Below are 25181 nucleotides of genomic sequence, written 5' to 3' on the forward strand. Positions count from 1 at the left end.
GATGACATAATGGTAGCTGTAGGCGTTTGTGCACACCCCACCCTGCCCCGTGTCCGGGCCCCCATGTGAAAGGGAAGCTGCTCCTACGGGTGCTTGGCTGCACAGTTTGAATCCCTCATCTGGTTGGTCGTGGAGAGCAATGTCAGGGTCATTCCCTCCAGCCTAATTCAGAAAAACTGTATCTTCCTGTGTTTATGGGCAGCTTCCTAGGCCACATCCAGCCAAGGGAGCCACAGACCCTCCCAAGACCACCCAGGACCCTTGGGATATTCCTGCTGGCTTATACCCAACTTTCCTCACCAGGCTAAGCCCTGAGTTAGGGATGACGGTTCTTCTGGACCCCTGCCACAGGGCTCGGGGTCCCTTTGCCTCTCCTGCAGCGCACTGACCCAGTTCATCATGCACCCACCCAGCTTCCAGGGCCCCCACAGGAAAGCTGGATCCATTTGCCTGCATCTCGTGCCAGCCCGGCGGTCACCAGACGGATTAACCCAAAGATGAATGTGAAACCACTTAGTGTAAGAGGGACCTGAAGGCCTGGGGGCACCACTGCAGGGGGCCAGCACTGGACAACTGCATATATGATGCAGCCCCCAGAGTCTGCAGCCAGTGTGCTGTCGGGATGTGTCTCTAGCATCAGACATGGGTTGGGCAGCTACCAAAGTCACCCCTTATCCTGGAGGCCTGAAGCTCTGGTCCAGCCTCCGAGTCTCGAGAATGACAGGCGGCAGCAGATCGGTAGTGGGTGGAACACAGACTCTCTCATGCCAAGGGGGCAGGACAAAGAGGCCAGCTCCCACGCCAGCAGAGCCATCCCCATGCTGGATGATCTGGAGGGTGTCCTTGGCAGGTGACCCTGAGGACAAATGTCCTTGCCCCTTGTCCAGAACGGAGATCTTGGCAGGCTGTGCAGACCTGAGTCCCCATCACCGCCACTTCCTTTCCTAACCCCTGAGCACCGCGGGAAGTTGTGTCCCAACCTCCTTGAGTCCCTGCTCTAGGCCGTGCCCCATGCCCTGCATGGCCCTCACCCTCAAGGGTGGTTCCCGTCCAGCCCTGGCTTCAGCATTCAGCACCTCAGCACGTATTCCATTAACCCCTGTGCTCCTAGGAAGTCTGTTTTAGGGTCCCAGGAAGGACTCCCACATGGGAAGGCTCTCTAGGGATAATCCTCTTGGCCTTGCCCCCCACCTTCAGGCTGACGGGGGCTGGAACGTGTGACTGGAATCCTCAGCGGATCCCTCGGGGTTGGCATCCTGTGTGCCCGTGGCCCCAGTCAGCCCCTCCCCAAGGCTAGGTACCCTCTATAACTCCTCCGAGATCCCTCCTCCTTCCTGCCCCCTCCTGCCAACACTCCCCAGGGAAGTCCTGCAGGGTGCCCTGGGCAGGCGTGTTGGCCAGCGGGCACTGGTTCCTAGGGAGCCCATCCAAGAGCAGGACCTGGCTGGCTTCCCTCCTGCCTCAGCCACAGCTACTACGAGCCCGAGAGTCTTCTGCGTCCTTAATTCTACATGTCAGCTCCTTGCAAGGCAAGCACCCACCCTGTTCCTGCCTGACCCAGTCTGCTGGGACCTGTCCTTGTTCCTTGTGTCCTCTTGAGCCACCTGCTGATGGGGACTGGCATCCTGGTACCATCGAAGGCAGCTCCAGGCCGCAGTGGGAGGAGGAAGACGGAGCATGTGAAGGAGCCTCGGCCCCACCTTGAGCCGGTTCCAGATTTCTCACGGCCACCCCCAGATGTCAGCAGCCGCCGGTCTCTAGGCGACTGGCACCTGCCGGGACCCCCTTGCCAGCAGTGGCCTCGAGTCTGCTTCTTTCTGCTTCCGACGCTCCTGTCCATCCCCTGCTCCCTGTTTTGCTCAGCCTCCCACCCTCCTGGCCATCCTCTCTTCCTACCTCCACTGTCCCTGACACCCGACCTGTGCCATCTCAGGTTTCTTCTGGGGGCACCCTGGGGGCATATGCTGGGACCATAAAAGAGAGACTTTGCCCCACTATGTCCTGTGAGGTACGGTAGGCAGATGACACAATTGGGGAGTGGGAAGGGACTTGCTCGAGGGCCCCCGGGTGACAGGCAGCCCTGTGTGGCTTTCTATCATGTTCTGCTGCCCAGTGTTCACGCTTCCATTCAACCAGCCCTGAGTCAACCAACACGCCCCGCCGTCCCCTTGTCTTTGCATTCTCTAGTATTAAAGAGTCCTGGGGCTGCGGGCTGGAGAAGAAGAGTGAGGAGAAGGCTGCCCAAGAGGTGCTGTGGGCGGAGTACAGGAAGCTGGGGCCCCTCTCCTTCGCTGAGGTCAACGTCCTTCTCTGCTTCTTCCTGCTGGTCGGCCTGTGGTTCTCCCGGGACCCCGGCTTCATGCCCGGCTGGCTGTCAATCGCCTGGGTGGAGGGCAAGACAAAGTAAGTGGTTCCTCCCACAGCGCCCCCCCAGGGCTCTGCCCCTTTTCTGTCATCCAGCTCTGGAGCACTCTGTTGGTTTCTGGACTCATTTTTGTCTCACCAGTCTTCCTGACAAGCTCACAGATGTGTTCTTGTGGCCCCTCTTGCCCCAGGAGGCTGGCAGGGTAGCCAGGCTGTGATAGAGGTCGGTTGGGCTAGGACTGGGGCTCTCAGTGCTCTGGTTTCCAAGTCTCTGATCTGCCATCTTGCCTTTTTCATCTTTCTTCAGATCCGGGTGAGTCCCTCTGAAGACACACATTCTGGGGTCCAGAAGCTTCTTTAGACAGAGACTTGGCAAAAGGGGGGATATGAAGTTTCTCTTCTGGCTAAGATGCTATGTGGTCAGAATAGATGAAAGGTTGAGAAACATGCATATCCTAGAAAGGGCAGAAGGTGTGGACAGGGAGATTGCTGCCTGTTACTGCTTATTCCATTTTGAAGGTCTGCTTGGGGTGGCCCCAGAGTCCTTGTGGTCACCCTGGTGAACCCAGAATCCCAGAGAATCTGGTTGAGAAGAGCTCATGAAGTTCACCTATGGAGCAACACAGACAGAGAGGGAAGTGAGCCGCTCAGAGCCCCTCAAAGTTGATGGCAGAGCTAGGCCAAGAACGTGGGAGTCTTGGTTTCCAGCCAGGATTCAGTCTACCTCACCCCTCCTGATCTTGGCCTTTGGGGTTCCAGTTTTCTTTTTTCTTCTTTTTTTTTTTTTTTTTGCAGTACGTGGGCCTCTCACTTGTTGTGGCCTCTCCCGTTGCGGAGCACAGGCTCCGGACGCGCAGGCTCAGCGGCCATGGCTCACGGGCCCAGCCGCTCCGCAGCATGTGGGATCTTCCTGGACCAGGGCACGAACCCGTGTCCCCTGCATCGACAGGTGGACTCTCAACCACTGCGCCACCAGGGAAGCCCCATGGGGTTCCAGTTTTCTTACTCAGATGAGCCTGTTTCCTCATGTGGGAGCATTCAGACACAGGGCAGGCTTGTTGCATGACTGTCAGTGTAGCCAAGATGGGCTAATCCCATGTGCTCTTCCCTGCCCAGGTATGCCTCCGATGCCACAGTGGCCATCTTTGTGGCCATCTTGCTATTCATTGTGCCTTCGCAGAAGCCCAAGTTCAACTTCTGCAGCCAGACTGAGGAAGGTAAGGCTCCTGTCCTGGCCTCCCATTCATCAGGGTTGGGGCCCCGGCAGCAAAGGATCTCCATGGTGTTCCCTGGGCCCGGGAGGGAGAACATCTCACCCTGTTGAAAAGGACTGGCTAGATTACAAAGTCTGGGCACAGCGTATTTTCCAAGCCTTCTCTGCATGTTGTTTAGTGCAAAATCGCCTCTTCTGCTTTTTAAACATTTGAAATCTTATTTTACAACAGGAACAGAAAGAGATTTTATATTTCCCATAATGCCATCAGTATTTTGGGGGTTTCTCTCTCCCTCCCAGTCTTCGTTAATATGCATATATATTATATGGCTATAATCAAAACACACATAATTTCAATCCTGTTTCTTTATTGGTTTTTGTTTTCATGTTTTTGCTTGTGGTTATGCTAGAAACATTTCCTGCTGTTGCCACAGTCTTCAAATTTATTTTCTCTAATAACAGCATTATATTGTATCGGGGGCTGTAACCATTCCCCTGTCATGGAGCATTCTGGCTGTTTTGAATTCTTCATTATTATGAATTAATGTTTTCGTGAATATAGCTTTTTCTTTGAGGGTGTTTCTTCTTTAGGATAAATTTCTAGCAGTGATTGCAGCTGGGGTAAAAGAGTATATATGTCTTCAAGGCTTTTTAAATGTATTGGTAAATTGCTTTTCAAAAAGACTGCACCAATTTATAACACTAACAGGAGTGTATAATAGCTTTACCATATCATGTCTTTACCTGCAGTGGGTGTTGTAGTGATTACCGTAAATTTTAGCTAATTTACAGATATGAGACGGCACTTATTGTCCTTGCAGGCTTTTATTCCCTGCATTAGATCTGTTTTATTTCTTTTGCCTGCTAATGCTGCTCTGGGTTATGTATGGTTTTTTTTTTTTTTTTTTTCCTGGCCATGCTACGTGGCTTGTGGGATCTTAGTTCCCCAACCAGGGACTGAACCTGGGCCCTCAGCAGTGAAAGCATGGAGTCCTAACCACTGGACTGCCAGGGAATTCCCAACGTATGTGTGTGTATGTTTTTATCATCTCTTCTCAGAAAGGAAAACACCATTTTATCCACCTCCGCTGCTGAATTGGAAGGTGGCCCAGGAGAAAGTACCCTGGGGCATCGTGCTGCTCCTGGGGGGTGGCTTTGCTCTGGCTAAAGGATGCGAGGTAACTTCTCCACTGTGGGCTGCCTAGGGCCCCTTCCTTCACCAAGAGGGAAGCTGAGAACTGCTGCACCCCTCCTTCTCGGCACCCCAGGCCTGTGCCTGTGTGTTTCTGTGTCTGTCTTCTCCATGTAACTGTTCATTTCTTAAAGACAGGGCCTCTGCCTAAAAAATTAAAAATTTTTTTTCTCTAGCTAGGTATGCAGTGACATAGGAGGAGAGGAAGAGCTTTTGGGGGAAAACACCCCAAAATGCAACTTTCTTACCTCCCCCCTTCCCTGATAGGGAAGAAATGAGCCAGAGGGAGGGATGCTTGGTGCTGCTCTCCTCTGTCCATCCGTTCATCCATCTATCCAGGAATACAGTGTAATACATAGACTTGGTCTATCTTATTATTGCTGTTTCCTCAGCATCTAGGACAGAGCCTGGCACATAGTGGGTACACAACTATTATTCTGATGAACAGATCCATCCATTTAGTCACCTCTCCATCCCTCATTCACTCATTCATTCGTCATCAAACCTTCCTATTATGTCTGTGTTAGGTCAGGCACAGGAATTACAGAGGAGATTGATATATGGTCCCTGTTCTTGAGGATTTCACAGCCTAGAGAGGGGGGCATGTTTGGAAAAGCATTTCAGAAAGAAGTGACACATGAGTAAAGAAATCAGCCTGTTATATCCAGCTGAGGAACAGCAGACGATAAGGCTGGTGAGGTTCACAGAAGCCACTTCACTGAGGGTCAAGATAGGGAGTGTGGACCTTATTCTGAAGGTGGTGGGTAGCTACAAAAGGGTTGAGGCCAGAGAGTAACTTGGTCAGATCTGCACTTGCGAAAAATCTCTTGGATGTCTGAAGAGGAGGCCTAGGCTGGACAGGGGTTGGGGAAGACCCAGTAGATGCTCCATAGCCTTCATCTAACACAGGCTCAGAACACTGGACTCCATGGACCACTGTCTCCTTCTTGAAACTCCTTCCTCCTTTGGTCCCCAAGCCATCATTTTCTCCTGTCTACTTCTAACTCTGACTGTTCCTGCCCTGCCTCCTTGGTTTACTTTTCCTCTGTTCTCCCTTAAATATGAGTGTTCCTGAAGGTGCTGTCGTTGGCTTCTTCTTTGTTCACGTTTCAGTCTCTCCCTGGACAATCTATTCTTAGCCTAAAGCCCCAAATCTAAATTTCCAATTTCTGGCTCAAATCACTCTCTTGAGCTTTAAGAACTGTGGGAGACAGAGAGGAGATGATGGACATGAGATGTTTTAGGTGACATGGTGACTGGGCATAAGAAATAAGGGGGACAGAGACCCCAGGATGACCCCCTAGCCTTCTAGGTTGGACACTAGGTGAGTCTAGTCACTGGGCTGGGGAGCCCAGGGGGAGCAGAAGATGAATTCAGGTTGGGGCATGTTGGGTCTGACACGCTCATGGGATATCTGGGTGGAAATCCAGACAGCAGACCAGCTGGGCTGGAAATGAGGATTTAAAAGACAGCAGAGTGAGGATGGAGATTGAAATTGTGGGTATGGATTAGATCACCTATGGTATGTATGCAGAGAGAGAGAATCAGAAGTGAGGGATGGGCTGAGCTCTTTGGAGACAGATGAAGGTCCCTCCAGGCTCCGGAAGAACTGTGAGCCACGAGCCCTGTGGTGACTGCCCTCCCTGTATTTCCCAGGCCTCGGGGCTGTCAGAATGGATGGGGAAGCAGATGGAGCCCTTGCATGCTGTGTCCCCAGCAGCCATCACCTTGATCTTGTCCACACTCATTGCCGTGCTCACTGAATGCACAAGCAACGTGGCTACCACCACCCTGTTCCTGCCCATCTTTGCCTCCATGGTAAGTAACTGCTGGGGGTGATGACCCTTAGTCATCATTTCATAGGAAGCTGACCATATCCTGGGTCCCCAGAGAGGCAGTGACATCAGGGGCCCAAGCCTGGCCAGGCTCTGGAGACCTGGGTCCTGAGCCCTGCTCCAACACAGACCTGTGTGCCCTTGATGGCCCTGGGCCTGCGCTCAATGCTTCGCTGTTCTTCATTGTATCCTCCACGCTGACCAAAAGTGCTAAGCAACAACGAGGTGCCCTAAATTTATTTATAAATGTAACAGATTATTTCTCAAGCTGTGGAGACAGGGCTTACACCAAGGATGCCATGGGGGAATGATAGAGGGTCTCTCAGAATATAGCACAGGTGAGCAGGAGGCCTGCAGGACAGGGGGACACCATTGGCTGGAACCCACCAGGAAGAGATCTTGGGGGAAATGGAGCCTGGGAATGGTGGGAGGGAGAGGACGCTCTGGGAAGATGGAGTAGCCCACATAAAGGAAATGAAGTGCATGACTGAAAACTCCCAGAAGCCTTGCTTGGCAAGCTCAGGGATTGGGGATCAGTGGGCACTGAGCCCAGAGAGGCTGTGGGTGGTGGTGGATGGGGATGCTGAGTGCCAGGCTAAAGAGCTGTGTTCCGTGGGTAAGCATGTTTTTGAATTGGGACTAAGAAGAAAGCAGAGCTTACAGGAAGCTCGACTGTGACCTTCTCTTGCATTTCCTTTTGTCACTCATCATTTGGCAGTACCAACCTCAAGGTGGTACAGAAAGAGCCCGAGGTTTGGAGTCAGAAGACCTGAGTTCAAGTTGTGAGATCCTCAAACCCGTCACTCGAGTTCTTTCCCCTACTCTTGTGCTGAGGGTCAAGAAGGATGAGGCCTATGAAAACCCTCTATAGATGCAAAATGAGCCGGGGAGAGGCTGGGGCTGTCATTCTGGAGTTGGGAGGACAGACTTACAAAGGCCTCAACACAGGATTGAAGTTGGTAAATTTTCATTCAGTTGCCAGGGTGTCCACGTGTATAAAAAAGCAAACCCAAGTGATTTTCTCCTTTTATTCCAAGAGAAGATGGAAGTGTTAGAAAGAGCAAGGTGGCCCATCTCCCCCTCCCCTAAGCAGGCTGCCCAGGGCGAAAAGATGCCGAAGAACGTCTTCTGATGCTGGTCGTGCCATAGTGAGGACTCCTTCCCCAGCAGAGGCCTGGCTTTGTCACCTCCAGACACTAGTCAAATGGGGGTCTTCACCTGAGAGGGTGGCCAGGCCCTTCTAAAACAAGCTTTTCTAGAATCCGAAGCCCCGAGTTAGATTCCACACAGACCTCACACTCCTGCCTCAGCACCCACCTGCAGGCAAGGGGAAGGTGGTGACCCCCGAGCTGGGTCACAGAGGCACATGGGGTGCATACACCATGCGGAAACCAGGAAGCAGCCTGGTTCCTCTCAGTTACTCCTAGAGGGAGTGTAACTGGCGCAGCCTTTTCAGAGACCTGTTTACCCATGGGAACCATAACCTGAAACCTGCTCATACCCTTTGACTCTGGGAATCTTTTTTTTTTCCAATAAAAAAAATATTTATTTTTTTCCTATGGTTTAGAATATATCAATACAGTGATACAATGTATATATGTTATAATAAAACCCCCTACATTAAAAGTATATGCTAAAATACTTTCCTGATAGTGGTGAAAATAAAGAAAATTGGAGGCCACTGGTAAAAAAAATATTATGTACATATTTATATTTTGTGCATAGAAAGGTTTAACATATAAGGTTTGTGAAAATAAAGTGACAAGGATTTAAAAAAACCCAACTGCTAAGAGATTACACCGGACTCTGGGAATTTTATGCCCAGGAATCTGTATTAGGAAAATCATCAGAGATGCCTACAAGCTTATATTGTAAAGATGCACATCAAAGAATTATTTGTTATAAAAATACTTCCATAATAGCAGGGATTGGTGAAATAAGTTATCATATATTCATACAATGTAATACTATCAAGCCGTTTAAAAAAAATCACAGTCCTGAAGGGTATTTCACAAAATGGGAACACATAATTTTCAAAGCTGAAAATGTGATACATACACATAGCCAGAAAATGTCTAATAATACCAAAGAGTATACAGACCCTTACGCTCTAGCTTCCTCCCTAGAGACAACTCCTGTTATTAATTTCTTAGGTATCTTTCTGGATGTATTACACATGCACACACAGACACAAACACTCTCCTTTTAAACAAATGGCATTACTCCATGGTCCTGTTCTGCACCTTATTGAATCTAATCATATATCTTGGAGATCCTTCCATTGTTAGCACATAAGACCTACTCAATTCTTGTTTTCAGCTGCAAACTATTCCATTGTTTGTATATATGCATTTTATTTGACCGTCCTGCTATTGATGGCTGTTGAGTCTGTTTCCTGTGTGTTTTGCTGTTACGATATTGCACTGAACATCTCTGCATATGTGTCTGCTCTCATGTGCAAGTAGATCTGCGTGATAGATTATTAATTTTGATATTGACAGACATTACAAATTATTATATCATTCATTCATTCAACAAATATTTATGAACATCTGTCTACTCTGTGCTAGATGTGGCTGAATTTTAAGCTTTAAACAGATGGATACCAAATTTCATACACAAAATGATCCCAAATGTGTATAAAAACACATACATACAGAGGCACACCCACAGGTGAGAGACGTGGTCCCTGCCCTCTAGGCTCTCTCTGTGTCAGGACAGACAGACAGACATGTGCACACATGGGCTGCAGGAGTGCCCAGCATGGTCTCTGGCACATAGTAGGTGCCCAAGAAGTATATGTTGAGTGAATTGAGGGGGTTCAGAAAGGCTTCCCAGTAAGTTTAGCCTTCAGGGTCCAGCAGGGTTATCATCCAGATGTGGCAAAGGGTAGAGGAGCCAGCAGGACAAAGGCACAGAGGTGGGAATGTACACAGTACATTAGGGAAAAGCTTTTCAGAGTGATGGTCCCCAGGAGCTTTTGTTTTCTGCATCTGTGACGTTGTAGTGCTGTGTTTTTCCCCAGTCACGTTCCATTGGCCTCAACCCGCTGTACATCATGATCCCCTGTACCCTGACTTCATCCTTTGCCTTCATGTTGCCCGTGGCCACCCCACCTAATGCCATCGTGTTTTCCTATGGACACCTCAAGGTTTCCGACATGGTAACGCAGCCGCTTTTATTCACTCCTATCAGCTATGATGCTTTTGTCATGAGGGATGCCCCATTTATTAATGACCTGTGGTGTCAAACAGTTTGGGACCAAATGTCCAGACCTAACTCATTATTTGCATTTATATGCAGCTTTTTTCTTCTGTTTTGACATGATCTCTTATTTCATAGACTGTTCTGTCTCCCAAAGCTGAGAGGTGGGTTACAGAATCTCCCACCTGGAAGTGCCCGAGCAGCCACCAGGGGAGCCTTCACTGAGCACTTGGAAGGGGTGAGGGTGGGAGTCCCACATGGACAAGATGGACTTCACAATCTAGTAAGAACCCGTGAGGACAGTCAGGAGGGGCAAGGCTGAGATGAGGGGAAATGTTAATGACAGCCAAAGAGATTGACAGAGGTGTCTACAGACATGGAAGCAGGCCGGGGGAGAGACACCACTGCCTGGGAGCAGATGCTGCCTTGGAAACAAATGCTGCCAAAGGAGGAACTCTTCAGTTCTGCTTTGGCTTTATCCCAGCCTCCGGTGGGAGGAGGGCGGCTCTGCAGCTCCAGAATGGGGAGAGGCAAGTGGGCAAACAGGGGAGGCCAGGAAGGCGGGTCCCTCCCTCGGCCCAGTCAGGTGTTAGTTAACTCAGAGCCTCAGCTGGGTATCTTTGGGACTCCATGGAGCATTCCCACACAGAGGGTGGGTCCCAGAAACCAGGAATTGCAAACTCAATTCCAATCCCCAGTGAAAAATCTGCCACAGGGTGTGAAAGCAATGGTTAGTGAGCACCCAAAGAACGCAGAGCAGGCCCCAGAAAGGCCAGCACGTGCCTGTGGGACGGTGAAGGCGCTGGGGTGAGTGCTGGGCCTGGAGTTAGACCCGGGCCCCTCCAGTAACTCCCTCACCTCCCTGAGGCCCAGTTTTCCAAACGTCCCAATGGGCCTGAAGAGCCCACCTGTCCTGCCTGTTTCCCAGGCTGCTTTAGCAGTGGTGATTCTTACTGGACACGAAGTTGCTCTGTCTGGGGGGTGGGGTGAGCACAGGGCCTGGCCTGGGGACGGGAGGCCCAGCAAACAGCCTTTGTTCCCTTCTCCCAGAGCGCTGGTTCCCTAGGCCCATTCACCTTTGTTCCGACAGCCTGGCAGACCCGAGGGTGCTGACTCTGACCCTGTTTTTTTCCAGATGAAAACAGGACTAATAATGAACGTCATTGGGATCACCTGTGTATTTCTGGCCGTCAACACGTGGGGACGGGTCATATTTGACTTGGACAGTTTCCCTGACTGGGCTAATGTGACAGCACACTGAGACTTAGGAAGAGCCGCAAGACCACGCCCAGGCCCCTGCCCTCCTGAGGACACCCGAACCTTCCACTACAACTTGTAGCAGAGCTTTGGGGTTCATGCCCCAAGGTGACCCCATGATGCCCACACCCCACGGAGACCCAGCCAACGGGCCACCTCTTCCTCCACACCTGGGGTCTCAGCTGGGGACGGGTGTCTGGAGGCCAGGCTCGGAAGTGAAGGGAGCCTCCCATAAGGCTGCTGGCATCCATCTTTCCTGGGGGCCTGCCATCATCTCTGGGACGGGCACGGTCCCACCCCCACTAAGCCTCGAGCTGGCCCCATGGCTGGGCTCTGCTGTTCTCTTGTCATCTAAATGGCAATCAGATCCCAGCTCTGGAGGTGAGAAAACAACCTTCCAGAGCCTGTGTCTCTCCCAGCTTACCTTGGGCTGCCTCAGATCCCTCCTGTCACTCGGAAGGGACAATCCAGCCCGGGGACAAAACGCCCGGTCCTGGGCAGCTTTCCACTGCTGGAGCGAGTGGGAATCAGAGCCTCCTGGGACCACCAGGAGTATGGTGCCACCGCCAAAGGATGAGGAATTTGAGTCGATAACTTCCGGATGACACCACCTGCAGCACCCCACTAACAGGTCACTGCTCCATTTGAACTGACAGTTTGGACCCCCTTCCCAGCTCTGTGGGGCACCTCCTTCAGCTCCTAGGCCCCTCTGTTGTCTGGCCGACATTTGCTGGAATCCCCCCCTTTTCTCCCAGGCCGGTCAGTTTGGCTCTTCCGGGAGATGCTTTTCCTGCCCCACGACAGCTGGGATCACACTCCAAGTATGGGCAGTGATGGCCTCCTTTGGGGCCACAGGCAGAGGTCTAGGTCCTCCCTCACCTGCAGACCCAGAGGGAATACCTGTTAACCACCAAAAGCAGGGTTCCTTCAGGGTTTGTCTGTCATGCCAGAGTTTGGGCACCTCTGGGGAAAGCCTCCCTCTGCTGACTGGTCTTGGCAGTCTAGCCGGCTGCTGACAGAGCATCGTTGAGAACAAGCAGTGCCCGGCAGTCCCTGAGCAGACAGCCCCTGCCCATGAGTGAATCTATCTGAACTTGCTGGACAAAGACTCCAGAGTGGCCTGGGAACCCTCAGAACAACCTGTGAGACACATGAGAGAATCCTATCCTCCTACCCACCAACCCAATTTTCTTTCCTTCTTGTGCTGCTCCATTGATGGTATTTTTCAGAGCAGGAGAAAGCCTGGGAACCCAAGGAACCCCCATGCCCCACCCGAGGACCAAGCATACACCACCTGGTTCCTTGGGTGGGATGATGTCTGAGCGCCCAGTCTGTCTCCCATGGAAGGTGCACGGCGCTGTCTCCGGCTTTCTGCTGTGTGTGGGGTGGGGGTGGGCAGGCAGGTGGATGAATGAACACTTACTGCCCACCTCCAGTGTGCCAGGCCTCCCTGGCCCTGGTGCATCAGACAGTTATCTCATTCAGTCTTTGCAGCAGCCTGCAAGATAGGCAGGCATTATTAACCTCCTCTGTCTTTCATTAATACTGGGGCTCAGAGAGGCCACGTCATGTCCAAAGTCACAAATCAAGTTAGTGGTGGCTAAGGTTCCAATTTGGGTCTTCTGCTGCCATGTCCACTGCTGCTTCCTCTAGCCATTAAGGGCCTTGGCCTTACAGGTACGGTAGGGAAAGGTGGGTGGCCAAGAGCACATCTACCCCAAGGCCCTGCCTGCTCAGGGATCATTCACAAGAGCCCTTTCTGTTGCCTCCTCTGAGATGGGCTTAGGTCAGTCCTGGAACAGACAGGGCTGGTCTTTGCCCAGAGAAATAAAGCCTTTGGTTGGAGAGAGCAGTATGGAAATGGCTACCTGCTCCCCTGCCAAGATAAAACCGACCCACCCCTCTATCACTACTCCCTACACTGCCGCTGTTGATGTGTCTGCCCCACCAGTGAGGGCTCCCAAGGACTTGCACTGCCTGCTGGGTCCAGTGCTGGCCCTATGGCTAATCCACAGCAGGCCACCACAAGTGTGATTGGTAAATAAATGATTGATCAGTATTGTCAATTAGATGTATGCCTGGTGGTAGTGAGCAAGGTCAGTGAAGGTCATCCAACGTGGGCAATGAAGGATGAGTAGGACTGGCCAGGCTGATGGGGGAGGATGTGGTGGGGTGGGTGGAAGCGGGGGGATTCCATCTGGTTGAGGGATGACAAGAAAGCTGGGCGGGGGTTCAGGAGAACAGATCCCAAGGTTGAGGAGGCTGACCAAAGGCTGTTTCTAAACAGTGTCTCTTGAAGTTGGCTGGAGTTGCACTAACATTTATGGCCAGTGCCGATCAGGATTGCTTTCGGCTGCAAGTAGGAGAAAACCTAGCTAACAGCAGCTTAAATCATAAGGGCATTTAATGTCTACTTAACAAGAAGTCTGGAGGTAGACGGTTGCTGGCACTGGTCCAGCAGCTCACTCGGGCCACCAAAGACTTGGGATTGATCGCCCACTTTGCTATCTTAAGGGTGCTATGCCTTTACTGTCATGCGTGACCCTCATACTATATACACATCTGCACTGAAGGCAGGAAGGAAGGTGTGGGAGATGGGGGCATGATGGAGCCTACTGCATCTTTCCCTTTTATTAGAAAAGCAAAAGCTCTCTCAGAAGGCCCTACAATCTTCCCTTTATGTCTTGTTGGCCAGAACTAGATCATATGCCCACCCTTAGGCCAATCACTGACAAAGGGGAATTGGAATACCATGAGACCAATTAGGACTCATTTCTTGGGCGTGGGAAATTGGCCTATGTTTCCTGAAATCAAGAGGTTTTCACCTACTACAAAATATGGCTTCCGGCAGGGGAAGAAAAGGGGGAGCTGCTGGGTCGGTGATGAACCAGTGTCTGCTATTATGACCCTTTCAGAGGGCTGCCCTCACTCCAGGCTACTTGAGTGGCTCCCTTTCCATGGAATTCAGTAGAAACACATTCCTAGGTAGGAAGAGAGTATGTGTTTGGTCAAGGGCTTCACCTCTGCCTCCACTTCCAGGAGAACCACTGGATTGGGAGGCTAGAGTCTGAGTCATGGACCAAGCTCAGTCCTGACGTCAGATACTGAACAAGTCAGTCCACTCTCTGGGCCTCAGTTTCCATCAGGAAGGGGCCGGACTAGAGCATCTGTAAGGGCCTTTCCCCAGAGTCATGAAGACCCTTACCCCACTGACCCTTCATCTGCTTGGGCCAGATGCAGCCCCTGCCACATCCCCATGATGTCTTGACTTAAAGTCTATTACATGGCCCACTCCCTGCTCCCATCTGGGTCTTAGCCATTTGCCGAAAGCCCTGAGACCTTTTCCCCATTGATATTTTGCCTCATATTTTGTAAAGAGGTTCTACCCAAGACCCTTGATTTCTTTCTTCTTAGCATACATCAGACATTTGGGCCCAAGGTTAGCTGAACACATAATCCTGACCAGGATTGCTCTCTGAACTGTTTTGCCAGGGACTTATGACTCCACAAGGATCCCATGCGTTCCAGGGTTCCTTATCCTTTGATCCTGGAATTGGGATCCTTCCCTGTCCCTCTGAGCTGAGGACTTCCTTAGAAAAAGACCTGGACTGCCTCCTCTGGCAAAGCCAGTGAGCAGGGCATCTCCTTGGGACAGGAAAAGTCTTCCTTCCTCCCCACCATCCCTTACACACAAGAATAATGGATAATGAAACTTTTGCTCTGGACTTCAAGCAGGGTGTCAGCTCACTAGCACAGAGTCCAATTCTCAAAATGAATATGGACATTCCCTGGTAGGACCCTTGATGGCATGTTCTCGTTTGTGGAAATAAAGACCAAATGCTGGACTGTCTGGTTAAAAATTACACCTGGAAGTCCTATTCTTAGCTCAGAACTCCTTTATCTGGGGTGCTCTCTCCCCTGGTCCCACATCCTCTTAAAAGCCTTGTCTTTCAACCCACAAAAGCAGCTTCTTTTCACATTAAAAAAAAATTCCATCATGATAAATCTTCCACATCATGGGATGGCTTTTTACATTCTCCAACAGAAAGCTTATCATTTCCTGCCCAAATCCTTGTGCTCAGATAGATATTCAGTTTATGTCCTGTGGTGTCCTGAGCCAGGATTCAGTTTCTCACTTCCCTGCCCCAGAAACACCTTCCAGGCGCTTCCCTGATATGCTTGTGCAAATGCCCACTTCTACTCTCAGAGACATAGGCTCCCCCCACTGCTGGCAGTGTTGGAGTAGCATTTATGTCCCTGCTTCCAGCTATCAAGGGTAGAGAAATATGACAATTCAACCTCAGAACACCCTGTTATCCAATCAAGAAATTTTAACTAGTGTTTATATCTAAAAAGTTACCATGAACACAGTGAAAAAATTCCAACAGTACAAAAAAGTATTGAGACATGTCCCTCCACTTTAGACCTTGAGGCCTCCAGGCCCTTCCAGAAAGGCAACCGTTGCCCAACAGTGTCTTACACGTCCTTCCAGACATGTTACACATACAGTCAGCCCGCAGGGGTCGGCTCCAGGACCCCTGAGGGTACCAAAATCTGCGGATGTGCACGCCCCTTGTATAAGATGGCCTAGTACAGTCGGCACCCCCGTATCTGTGATCCTGCATGGTGGTTGGTTGAACCTGCAGAGGCAGAACTCGAGGATACAGAGGCCCAACTGCACACAAGCTTATGTGATAGGTATGTGTCCTCTTTATCACACCTGGGAGCAAACTGTACACATTTTCTGCCCTTGCTTCCACCCCTCCCCCTTAATTTATGTGGAGATCATTCCATTTCAGGACATATTAAGTTTGACTTTATTTCCCCATTCAATAGTTAATTTTGTTTTTATTTTTTATTTTTGGCTGTTCCGCAGCTTGTGGGGGCCTAGTTCCCCGATCAGGGATTGAACCCAGGGCCCGGAAGTGAGAGCACCAAGTTCTAACCACTGGACCAACAGGGAATTCCCAATTTTGTTTATAAACTGAGGTAAACTTAAATTCAGTGAATTGCACAGATCTTAAGTGTACAATTCAGTGATTTAGACAACTGTATAAAAGGTGTAAGCAACGCCTCATTTCCATCTCCTTAACCCCTGAAGGTTCTCCTGCCCCTTCCAGGAACCTGCACCTTCTTGAGGCAACCACTGTACTGATTTCTGTCAGCATGGGTTGGTCTTGCCTGTTGAAATTCATGTAAATGGAATCATACAGTACCTACTCTTGTGTCTGATTTATTTTGTGCAACAAAATGCTTTAGAAATTCATTCCTGTTGTGTGTATCCATTCATTCCTTTTATCGTCGTTGCTAAGTAGTGTTCCATTGTATGAATATGCCACAGTTTGTTTATTCTCCTTTGATGGGCGTTAGGTTTGCTCCAGTTGAGGGCTATCTGAATAGAGCTGTTATAAAATTCTCTGCCTAAGTCTTTTTGTGGACATATGTTTTCACTTCTCTGGGCTGTGTGCCTAGGAGTAAGCCTCAGTCTTTTTAAAAGCTGCATAGTATTCTATTGTAAGTGTATACCGCAAAATAAACAAGACCCCTGTTGATGGGCATTTGGGTCATTTCCAATCTTTTGCTAAGACTGTAATAAACGTGTCTACTTAAATCTTTGTAAACGTACGTGAGTAGAATACTTGCCTAGAATGGCATGCTGGATGAAAACGTATATGTATTTAAATCTGGGACAGAGGGGAATTCCCTGGCAGTCCAGTGATTAAGGTTCTGCACTTTCACTGCTGAGGGCCCGGGTTCCACCCCTGGTTGGGGAGCTAAGATCCCACAAGCTGTGTGGCGCCTCGGCCCCCCTACCCCCCAAAAAAATCTGGGACAGATATCGCCAACTTGCTTTCCAAAAAGGCTATACCAATATATATTCTCAAGAACTGTGCATGAGAACTTCCCTGGTGGCGCAGTGGTTAAGAATCCGCCTGCCAATGAAGGGGACACGGGTTCAGGCCCTGGTCTGGGAAGATCCCACATGCTGCGGAGCAACTAAGTCCGTGTGCCACAACTACTGAGCCTGCACTCCACAGCCCGTGAGCCACAACTACTGAGCCCGTGTGCCACAACTACTGAAGCCCGTGCGCCTAGAGCCTGTGCTCCACAAGAGAAGCCACCGCAATGAGAAGCCCACGCACTGCAACGAAGAGTAGCCCCCATTCGCCGCAACTAGAGAAAGCCCGCGTGCAGCAACGAAGACCCAATGCAGCCAAAAATAAAAAAAAAAAACAAGCACTGTGCATGAGGCCATATTCTCACATATCCTGAATAACTCTGTATATAATCAAATTTCTCAATCATTGCTACTCTGATAGTTGCAAAATGCTATCTCATGATTTTCATTCTCATTTCTTTAAATTGCAAGTAACATTTATAATTTTTTCACATATTTATAATTCATTTGTGTATCCTTTTTTGGGGGGTAAACCCCTTTTTTCCTATTTTTAAGAGTTTTTTAAAAAGGCCTTTACTTATTCACTTATAAGAACTCTTTATATATTAAGGAAATTAGTCATTTGTCATAAGAATATTTATAATGTATGCTAAAATATGGTAAAACTCTGTTTATTCTTCTTTTTAATCCTCCCCACCTCCTGCCCCCAGCTATCATCACATATTTTTCCATAAGAATTTCTGAATCAGCTTCTCTAGTTCCAAAAAAACCCTGGTTGGCAGTTACCTCTGACTATCTCTCTGCTACTCTGCCTCACTCTCCAGGGTTTCCTGACCTCAGCACAACTGGCATTTCAGACCAAATAAATCTTTGTTGTAGGAAGCTGTCTGTGCACTGCAGGATGTTCAGCAGCATCCCGGCATCTATTCACCGGAGACCAGCAGCAACCCCGCACTTCCCACCCCTCGTTGTGACAATGAAAAATGTCTCCAGGCATCCCCAAATGTCTAAGAACCACTGACTCACTCTGATCTAACTACACAGGCCTCTTTGCTGCTCCTAGAGCACACCAAGTACACTCCTGCCCCATCACCTCCTTTAAATCTCTGCTCAAATATTACTACTACTCAGGCTGTTTTAAATTATATCTCCCCACCCACCCCACACTCTCTATAATGTCTTTGATTTTTCTCTATTGCATTTTTCATCTAGCGTACTATAAAATTTACTTCTTTAGTTCTTCATTTTGTTTGTCTATCTCTCCTATCTTTAAGACTGTAAGCCCCACAAAGGCAGGGATTTTTGCCTGTTTCATTCAATCCTGTATTCCCTGTGCCTAGAACACACCTGGTACACAGTAATGGCTCAATATATATTAGATGACTAAATGAATCAGAATAGGTTTATAGATTAGATTAGATGAGAAATGACATCTTTATAATATTGATCCATGCTACACAACAAAATGTTATTTTTCCATATATTAAACTTTTATGTCCTCCTGTAAAGTTTTCAAGTTTCTTACAAATAAGAAATACTAAATGTTTTTTGCAGTAAACATTTGCCCAGCCTGTTTTTCCCCATTTGTGGACTTGGGAAGCCAAAATACCTGACTCAAAAGGGGTGAGGACAGGCTGCCAGCTGCTTCCCTGGCCAGTGACCCTTGGGCCTGGGGTCATGTCTAGAAGCCCTCGCTGTCTCTCTTGCCCATCACCCAGCCCAGAGTGCTTCCTCCTGGCAGGGCCTCCACTGTGGCTGATGGCACTCCCTAGGTATCCATCTCTGTCCACCTCCCTGAGGGGCGCCAGCTAAGGGATATTGAAGTGATATCACTCAAGACAATCCCACTGTGTGGGGCCTCCCCAGAGACCCAAGGGCTCACCTCTGAGCTCTCGTGTGGGGCAGGTGACAGACACACTGAGGGTGACTTTACCTTTCCTGGCCAGCTCCCTAGCCTAACAGGAGGGGCCTGTGCTAGGGGACAGATTGTCCAGCAGAGTAGGGGTGTTGGAGAAGAGGTCTGTCCTTGACAGGCTCTGAGAGGAGAGAAAGAGGGGGCTTCCTTCCTGTTCTCTGTTTCCCCAGACCCTTCCAGATGGGCCCCTGCTCCCCAGCTTGCACTGCACTCCCGCCCAGGTCTGAAGTGTGGGAGTGGTGGTGAGACCTGAGGCACAGCCGAGCTCCGGACTTCCTCCCTGCGTGTGGTCTCTCGCCTGTGAAACAATGACCCTTCTATGGTCTGAGAGCTCTGGGCTGGGCACAGGGCGGGCACTTGGTGAAGGGGCTGCTCTTATGTTATCAGGCATCACTGCCGCTCCCAGGGTCTCCTTTTTGGCAGGGCCTATGAGGATGCCCACCAAGACCACACGAGCCCCAGGCCCACCCCAAGGTCACCCTGACTGTGCCCAAGGTAGCCTCCAGATGGATCTGAAGCTGTGACTCGGTACCACCCAGGGGGAGGAGTGAGACCTTTAGAAGCAGTAAGCTTCAAAACAATTACAGGCCCCCCTCCTTTTGCATAAGTCAACATAAAATAAGATGATGCTTGTGAGGTGAGACCAGGGGTCCTGACCGCTGGTGTACAAAGTGCTGTGTGGTGTCCTGCCTGCCCTGCCCCCAGCTGGGCCTTACACTGTGCCTGGGACCTCCTGAGGGTGGGAGTGGGGCAGTAGCCCTGCTCAGAGCCCAAAGCGGAGCTGGTGGACAGGCCTGGGCTGTCTCAGAGGCCTGGCGGGGCCTGAAGCTTGCTGGGAGGCAGGGAGGCTGGGGGGGTGGGGGCAGGCTCCTGCCCGCTGTGGGGCTGCGGCAGTGTCCCATGGTTCACCACTTCACATTTATAGCTCCAGTGCTTCTCAGCTTACTGTCCCTGCGGTGGGAGGCCCGGCTCTCTGGAAACCGCAGCTGTGGGTAGTTGGATGCCTGCCTGAGTGCTGAGCTGTGAGGGAGGCTCACAAGTTTCCCAGGACGGTGGGCCTCAGCCCCAGCCCCCGCCTCAGGCTTGCCCTGGTCTCTTCCTAGAATCTGGCTAGAGGCTGGGGGGAGCTGCCAAGGTATTGAGGGTCCCTCACCCTGTTGGCCTTCTGTGAGAAGCAGGAACCTTGCCAGAGAGTGGGGTGCTCCCTAAGGCTCTAGTGGGACTCTGGGACAAAGGAGCTGATGGAGGAGGTGAGGATAAGCCAGAAGGAGGCTCACAGAACAGGGCTGGGGTGCCTGGAGCTTGATTGTTTTTTTAAATTAATTAATTAATTAATTAATTTTTGGATGCGTTGGGTCTTCGTTGCTGCGCAGGCTTTCTCTAGTTGCAGTGCGTGGGCTTCTCATTGCGGTGGCTTCTCTTGTTGCAGAGCATGGGCTCTAGGCATGTGGGCTTCAGTAGTTGTGGCTCACAGGCTTAGTTGCTCCACAGCATGTGGGATCTTCCCGAACCAGGGCTCGAACCCATGTCTGCTGCATTGACAGGTGGATTCTTAACCGCTGCGCCACCAGGGAAGTCCCCAGAGCTTGATTCTTGATGAGCACACAGGAAGCATGGAGTTGCTGCTCTCCAATCCAAATTTCTCACCCTGCAAGAAATTCATCATGGCGTGGCCCTCAGCAGACCCGTGCAGCAGGTCCAGCTCTGTTTGCCCAGGGAGGGGTCTGAAGCTGGGAGAGGGTGGGAGGTAGGCGACCTGCCTAGATGCTGGCAGCCGAGGAGGAGGAGCCAGGACCAGGCCCAGGCCCAGCACCGCGAGCCTGACACCAAAGCCCCGTTCTCTTCACTGCGCCATGCAGACCTCGAGTTTTGTCTGAACTAGGGAATGGGGCCCTGCTGGCTTGACAGAGACCTGGAAGGAGCACGGCCTGGCTCCTGTGCCCCTAGCTGTGAAGCTGCCCTGCTCTGGCTCAGTTAAGGGGCTGACTCCCTGCCCTGCCCCTCTCCCACCCCCACAAGGCCTGGGCCCTGACAAGGGCAGGTCAGGGAGGGAGGGACGGAGTCTGGGGCCGGCATGAGACAGGCCTCTGGGGCGTCTGGAAGCTTGCACCCTGCAATCGAGGGAAAACCCAGAGAGCAAACAGGGGAGGGGATGGGGGCAGGTAAGGCCATGATTACCGGGTGGGGTGTAGAGGGGCCCTGTGGGAAGGCAGGGCCCACCGTGGGGAGGTGAGGTGGGATGGCAGTTACCTAAAAACAGAGCTGATTTTCATAGAAATAGAACACCTATTGGGTGTGTTTCTTTTTTAAAGTTAGGTCTTATTTCAGTGTTCCCTTGCTCAGCAAACATCCCTGGCACGCCAGCCCTCGGTGGTTTCAGCCGGGTGACTTGGGCAGCTGGCTGGTTCAGGTCATGGTGCCCTTTATCTGGGACTCTGAAGCAAAGAGCAATTCAGTTCTACATTTACTGACCCCTGCTAGATGCCTGCTCTGTGCTGAGAGGCAGGGTCACAGGGAAGAATCGGGTTCTGTCCCTGCCCCCAAAGGTGTACCCAAGTAAACAATCCTCCTACTGATTGTATAGGAGCAGACGGGGTTAACTCAGCTTGTATGAATCAGGAAAGCTTTCCCAGGATCTATCCTAGGCATAGTTTTGAAGGATGAATAGTTTTTCAGACTCTCTTTTTTTCTTGCAACAAACAGCAAACAGGGATTTCCCTGGTGGCGTAGTGGTTAAGAATCTGCCTGCCAATGCAGGGGACACAGGTTCGATCCCTGGTCCAGGAAGATCCCACATGCTGCGGAGCAACTAAGCCCGTGCACCACAACGACTGAGCCTGCGCTCTAGAGCCTGCAAACCACAACTACTGAAGCCCGCGCGCCTAGAGCCCGTGCTCCGCAACAAGAGAAGCCACCGCAATGAGAAGCCCACGCACCACAACAAAGAGTAGCCCCCGCTCGCCGCAACTAAAGAAAGCCCGTGCGCAGCAACGAAGACCCAACACAGCCAAAAATAAATAAATTTAAAACCCCCAAAAAAACAAAACAAAAAACAAACAGCAAGCAGCCACTACGTGCCAGGTGTCAAACTAGTAACAAAGAGACAGGACACAGGCCCTGCCCCCGAGAAGTCTAGTAGGAGAGTCATGTGAATGGTGACAATAATGTCTTAAATGTCAAAATAGAAGTACAAGATGCATCAAAGGCCTGAGGAAGGAACTGTCCGTTCTTTCTGCGGGACACGAGAGCAAGGGTCTCTGCAAGGAGCTGGCTGAGGCAAGGAGCCGTGTGCTGCAGAAAGTTGTGCTAAGACAGGTACTGGGATTGGGCTTTCTTGGGCCCAAGTGCTTAGCAAGTTGCCAGGGGTGTGAAACCACCAAGCAGCAGCTGGGAGCAGGCCTGGTGGTTTCAGGCAAGCTGCCTATGTACGAGCCGTGTGATCTGGGGGAGTCTGACAAGTGGGTTCCAGCTCCCACTCCTTCACATGTGGACTGGGTGGCCTGCATACCCACACTTTACCTCTCCGCGCTCCATTTCCTCATGTCTAAAGCGATGATTACGAGATGTGAGTAAATGGGATGGTACATGTGAAGGACCTCCGACAGAGCCCAGGCCTGCCTGCAGTTTATGGATAAACGGGAGCTAGCCTATCTCCCCAACAGTGTTCCCTGGAGGCAGGACTGGGTGTGGGGGGCCACGTGGAGGAAGGGGCAGTGGGGCTCCAGGTCTGTGAGGAGGGACCCAACCCCACTCTTGCTCTGTCAGGGGCGTCTTCGTGGGGCTGAGAGGTGGTGTTCTTTGGTGGATCCTAAGATGGGGAGGGGGCCTTAATTAGCCTAGGTCTGGTTAGTCACAGGGGCTGCCTGTGTAAGCCCAGCTGGCTTGTGCTCCTTTGGTTTCCTTTTTCTCGTCTTTTCTAAATTAGGTCCCTATGGGCAATGGCAATGCCAGCTTATCTGTGACAACTGTGCCCAATAGCCAGGGCTTGGCCTATCTGACCCTGGGACCCTGGTCAGGGTCTGGGGGAGAGCAGCATTCAGGAATCTTCTAGAGTGCAGAGGCTCTGAGGTGGGCCTGACCAAGGGAGGCTGGCCTGCTCCAAGGATGGTGCTCCCTCAGCTCTCCACGCCCCTGGCTCAGGCCTGAGGCTCAGGTTGGGCAAAGCATCACAAGTATCGGTGGTCTTTTCAAGAGCCCAGTGTTGACCTGGCCTTCGTGCAGGCTGCCCTGAGAGGGGCTCCACCAAGACGAGCCTTGTGAAAGGCCGGTTACCTGACAGTGCTTGGCGTCTAAAATAGAATCTGGAGAAGCAGCAAAGCCTTTAATTCAATGTGTCTCAACAGCGAGTCGGTGTGGGGATAACTATGATCTGACTGGTCTTGAGTTATAATTACGGAGTCAGAATAAAAAATTACAGGCATTGTGTGGGCTTGTTTTAAATATAACGTAATCCATACCACCCTCTCTCTTATTTGCTAGATTTGAGGTGGAGTCTTTGGCCGTTGGCACAGGTTCTGCCTGACGTGTAGCAGATAAAAATGGCCCTTGCCCAGTGAAAAGGGCACAGGAGGAGGCCTCCCCAGACTCCTAATGTTCCCGACTGCCCACGGCCCATAACCCACAAGCCCACGTGCGCATGGGTCTGTGCAGGCCTCTTTGCTGTTCACATTATCTGTGTGCTGCACCTCCACAACCAACCTCCCTGTTGCCAGCCTCCCCCAGCCAGTCTACCAGAAACGTCTTTGTACAACACAGTCTTGAGGCTTAAGAACCCATTAATGGTGCCCCTCTGTCTATAGGGTAAATCCAAACTCCAAGTCCTTTCAGGTCTTGGCCCCAAACCACCTTTCAGCATCATATCTGGGAACGAAGAACAGCCAAAGAACAGAGGTGAAGTACAGAACAGAGGTGAAGGGCCTTAGGTTCCAACTGTGTAGGATTAAACTCAGGCTCCACGTCTCACGTGCTGAGTGAGAGACCGGGCAGGTTACCCCATCTGTGTGCTTTAGCTCCCCACCATCGTAGGTTGTAAGGATGGAATGAGATAACACACTCCCGGGGTGACCCCAGGCAGGTCTCTTTTCCTCACTGAGTCTCAGTTTATCTATTAAAAGGAAGCAACAGACTCACTGCCTTTCAAATAAGTAAATTTTTAAAAAAATGATATTTCTTCATGTAGCTGTGTGTAGTGAGATAAGCATGTGTTTTTTTTGTTTGTTTGTTTTAGGTATGTGTTATTGGTTCAACCTTTCTGGCAAGCAAAATAGAAAGACTAAAAACATGTTTATACCCCTATGAGTATGAATTTAATCTAAGGGAAAATTCAAATTGTGGACAAAGATTTATACTTAAAAGATGTTTACCTTAACCTTTTTTTTTTCAGTGTGTTTTTACATTCTTGAAAAATGAAAAACATAAATGTCCAACATTTGGATAATAGTAGGTATTTATGGTGTGTCCACTCAAAAACTCTTATTCAGGAATTAAAAGTGTTTATGAAGAATATTTCGGGACTTCCCTGGTGGCGCAGTGGTTAAGAATCTGCCTGCCAATGCAGGGGACACGGGTTCAAGCCCTGGTCCGGGATGATCCCACATGCCACGGAGCAAATAAGCCCGTGTGCCACAACTACTGAGACTGCGCTCTAGAGCCCGTGAGCCACAACTACTGAGCCCACGTGCTGCAACTACTGAAGCCTGCGCGCCTAGAGCCCGTGCTCTGCAACAAGAGAAGCCCCCGCAATGAGAAGCCCCCGTGATGAGAAGCCCATGCACCACCACAAAGAGTAGCTCCCGCTAGCCACAACTAGAGAAAGCCTGCGCGCAGCAACGAAGAGCCAATGCAGCCAAAAAAAAAAAAAAAAAAAAACAATATTTCATTATGTTGAAAATACTTATATCTAATTTAAAGTGAATAAAGCAGATACAAAATTGTATATACTATATGATTCGGTGATAACAAAAATATACACAACCATAGGAAAAAATGTTGAGGTGGAAATATAACAGCAGTTATCTTTGATGAATCTGTAGTATTGCATTTCCTTCTTTACTGTTTTCTGTATTTTTCAAATATTTAAGAATGGGCATGCATTTCTTATATAATAAGAGTTTTTAAAAAAGCTGAGTGTTGGACTTCCTTAGTGGCATAGTGGTTAAGAATCCACCTGCCAGCTCAATAACAAAAAGACAAACAACCCAATCCAAAAATGGGCAGAAGACCTAAACAGACATTTCTCCAAAGAAGATATACAGATTGCCAACAAACACATGAAAGCATGCTCAACATCACTAATCATTAGA

At 50.3% G+C, this 25181-nt stretch overlaps 3 protein-coding genes across 15 annotated transcripts in view; 1 reads left to right on the forward strand and 2 right to left on the reverse strand.

Moving 5' to 3' along the window:
- The window catches only part of SLC13A5 (solute carrier family 13 member 5), a 31024-nt gene extending 13614 nt beyond the window's left edge, over positions 1-17410 (forward strand). For 2 of the 8 annotated variants that reach the window (XM_081219430.1, XM_081219434.1), the window contains exons 8-12: positions 2188-2403; positions 3481-3581; positions 4637-4755; positions 6426-6587; positions 9630-10032. In XM_081219430.1, the coding sequence (XP_081075556.1) occupies positions 2188-2403; positions 3481-3581; positions 4637-4755; positions 6426-6587; positions 9630-9926 (895 nt within the window). In that variant the 3' untranslated portion in view covers positions 9927-10032. Of the gene's footprint in view, positions 1-2187; positions 2404-3480; positions 3582-4636; positions 4756-6425; positions 6588-7322 lie in introns of all 8 variants that reach the window. The other 6 variants (XR_014014017.1, XM_081219433.1, XM_081219431.1 and 3 more) reach the window with 6 other exon arrangements.
- Positions 1-25181, reverse strand: part of XAF1 (XIAP associated factor 1) — an 85101-nt gene that overhangs the window by 45897 nt on the left and 14023 nt on the right. The window lies entirely within an intron of this gene.
- LOC308607492 (uncharacterized protein C17orf100) overlaps positions 1-25181 on the reverse strand; it is a 73747-nt gene that overhangs the window by 33864 nt on the left and 14702 nt on the right. For 2 of the 4 annotated variants that reach the window (XM_081219447.1, XM_081219446.1), the window contains one exon: positions 18150-20527. The exons of 1 other annotated variant lie outside the window; for it this stretch is intronic. The gene's annotated coding sequence lies outside the window, so the exon portion shown is untranslated. Of the gene's footprint in view, positions 1-3619; positions 3682-18149; positions 20528-25181 lie in introns of those variants that run through there. One more of the 4 variants, XM_081219445.1, reaches the window with a different exon arrangement.

The sequence above is a fragment of the Mesoplodon bidens genome, assembly GCF_964165515.1.
Source record: "Mesoplodon bidens genome assembly, chromosome: 19".
Lineage (NCBI taxonomy): Eukaryota > Metazoa > Chordata > Mammalia > Artiodactyla > Ziphiidae > Mesoplodon > Mesoplodon bidens.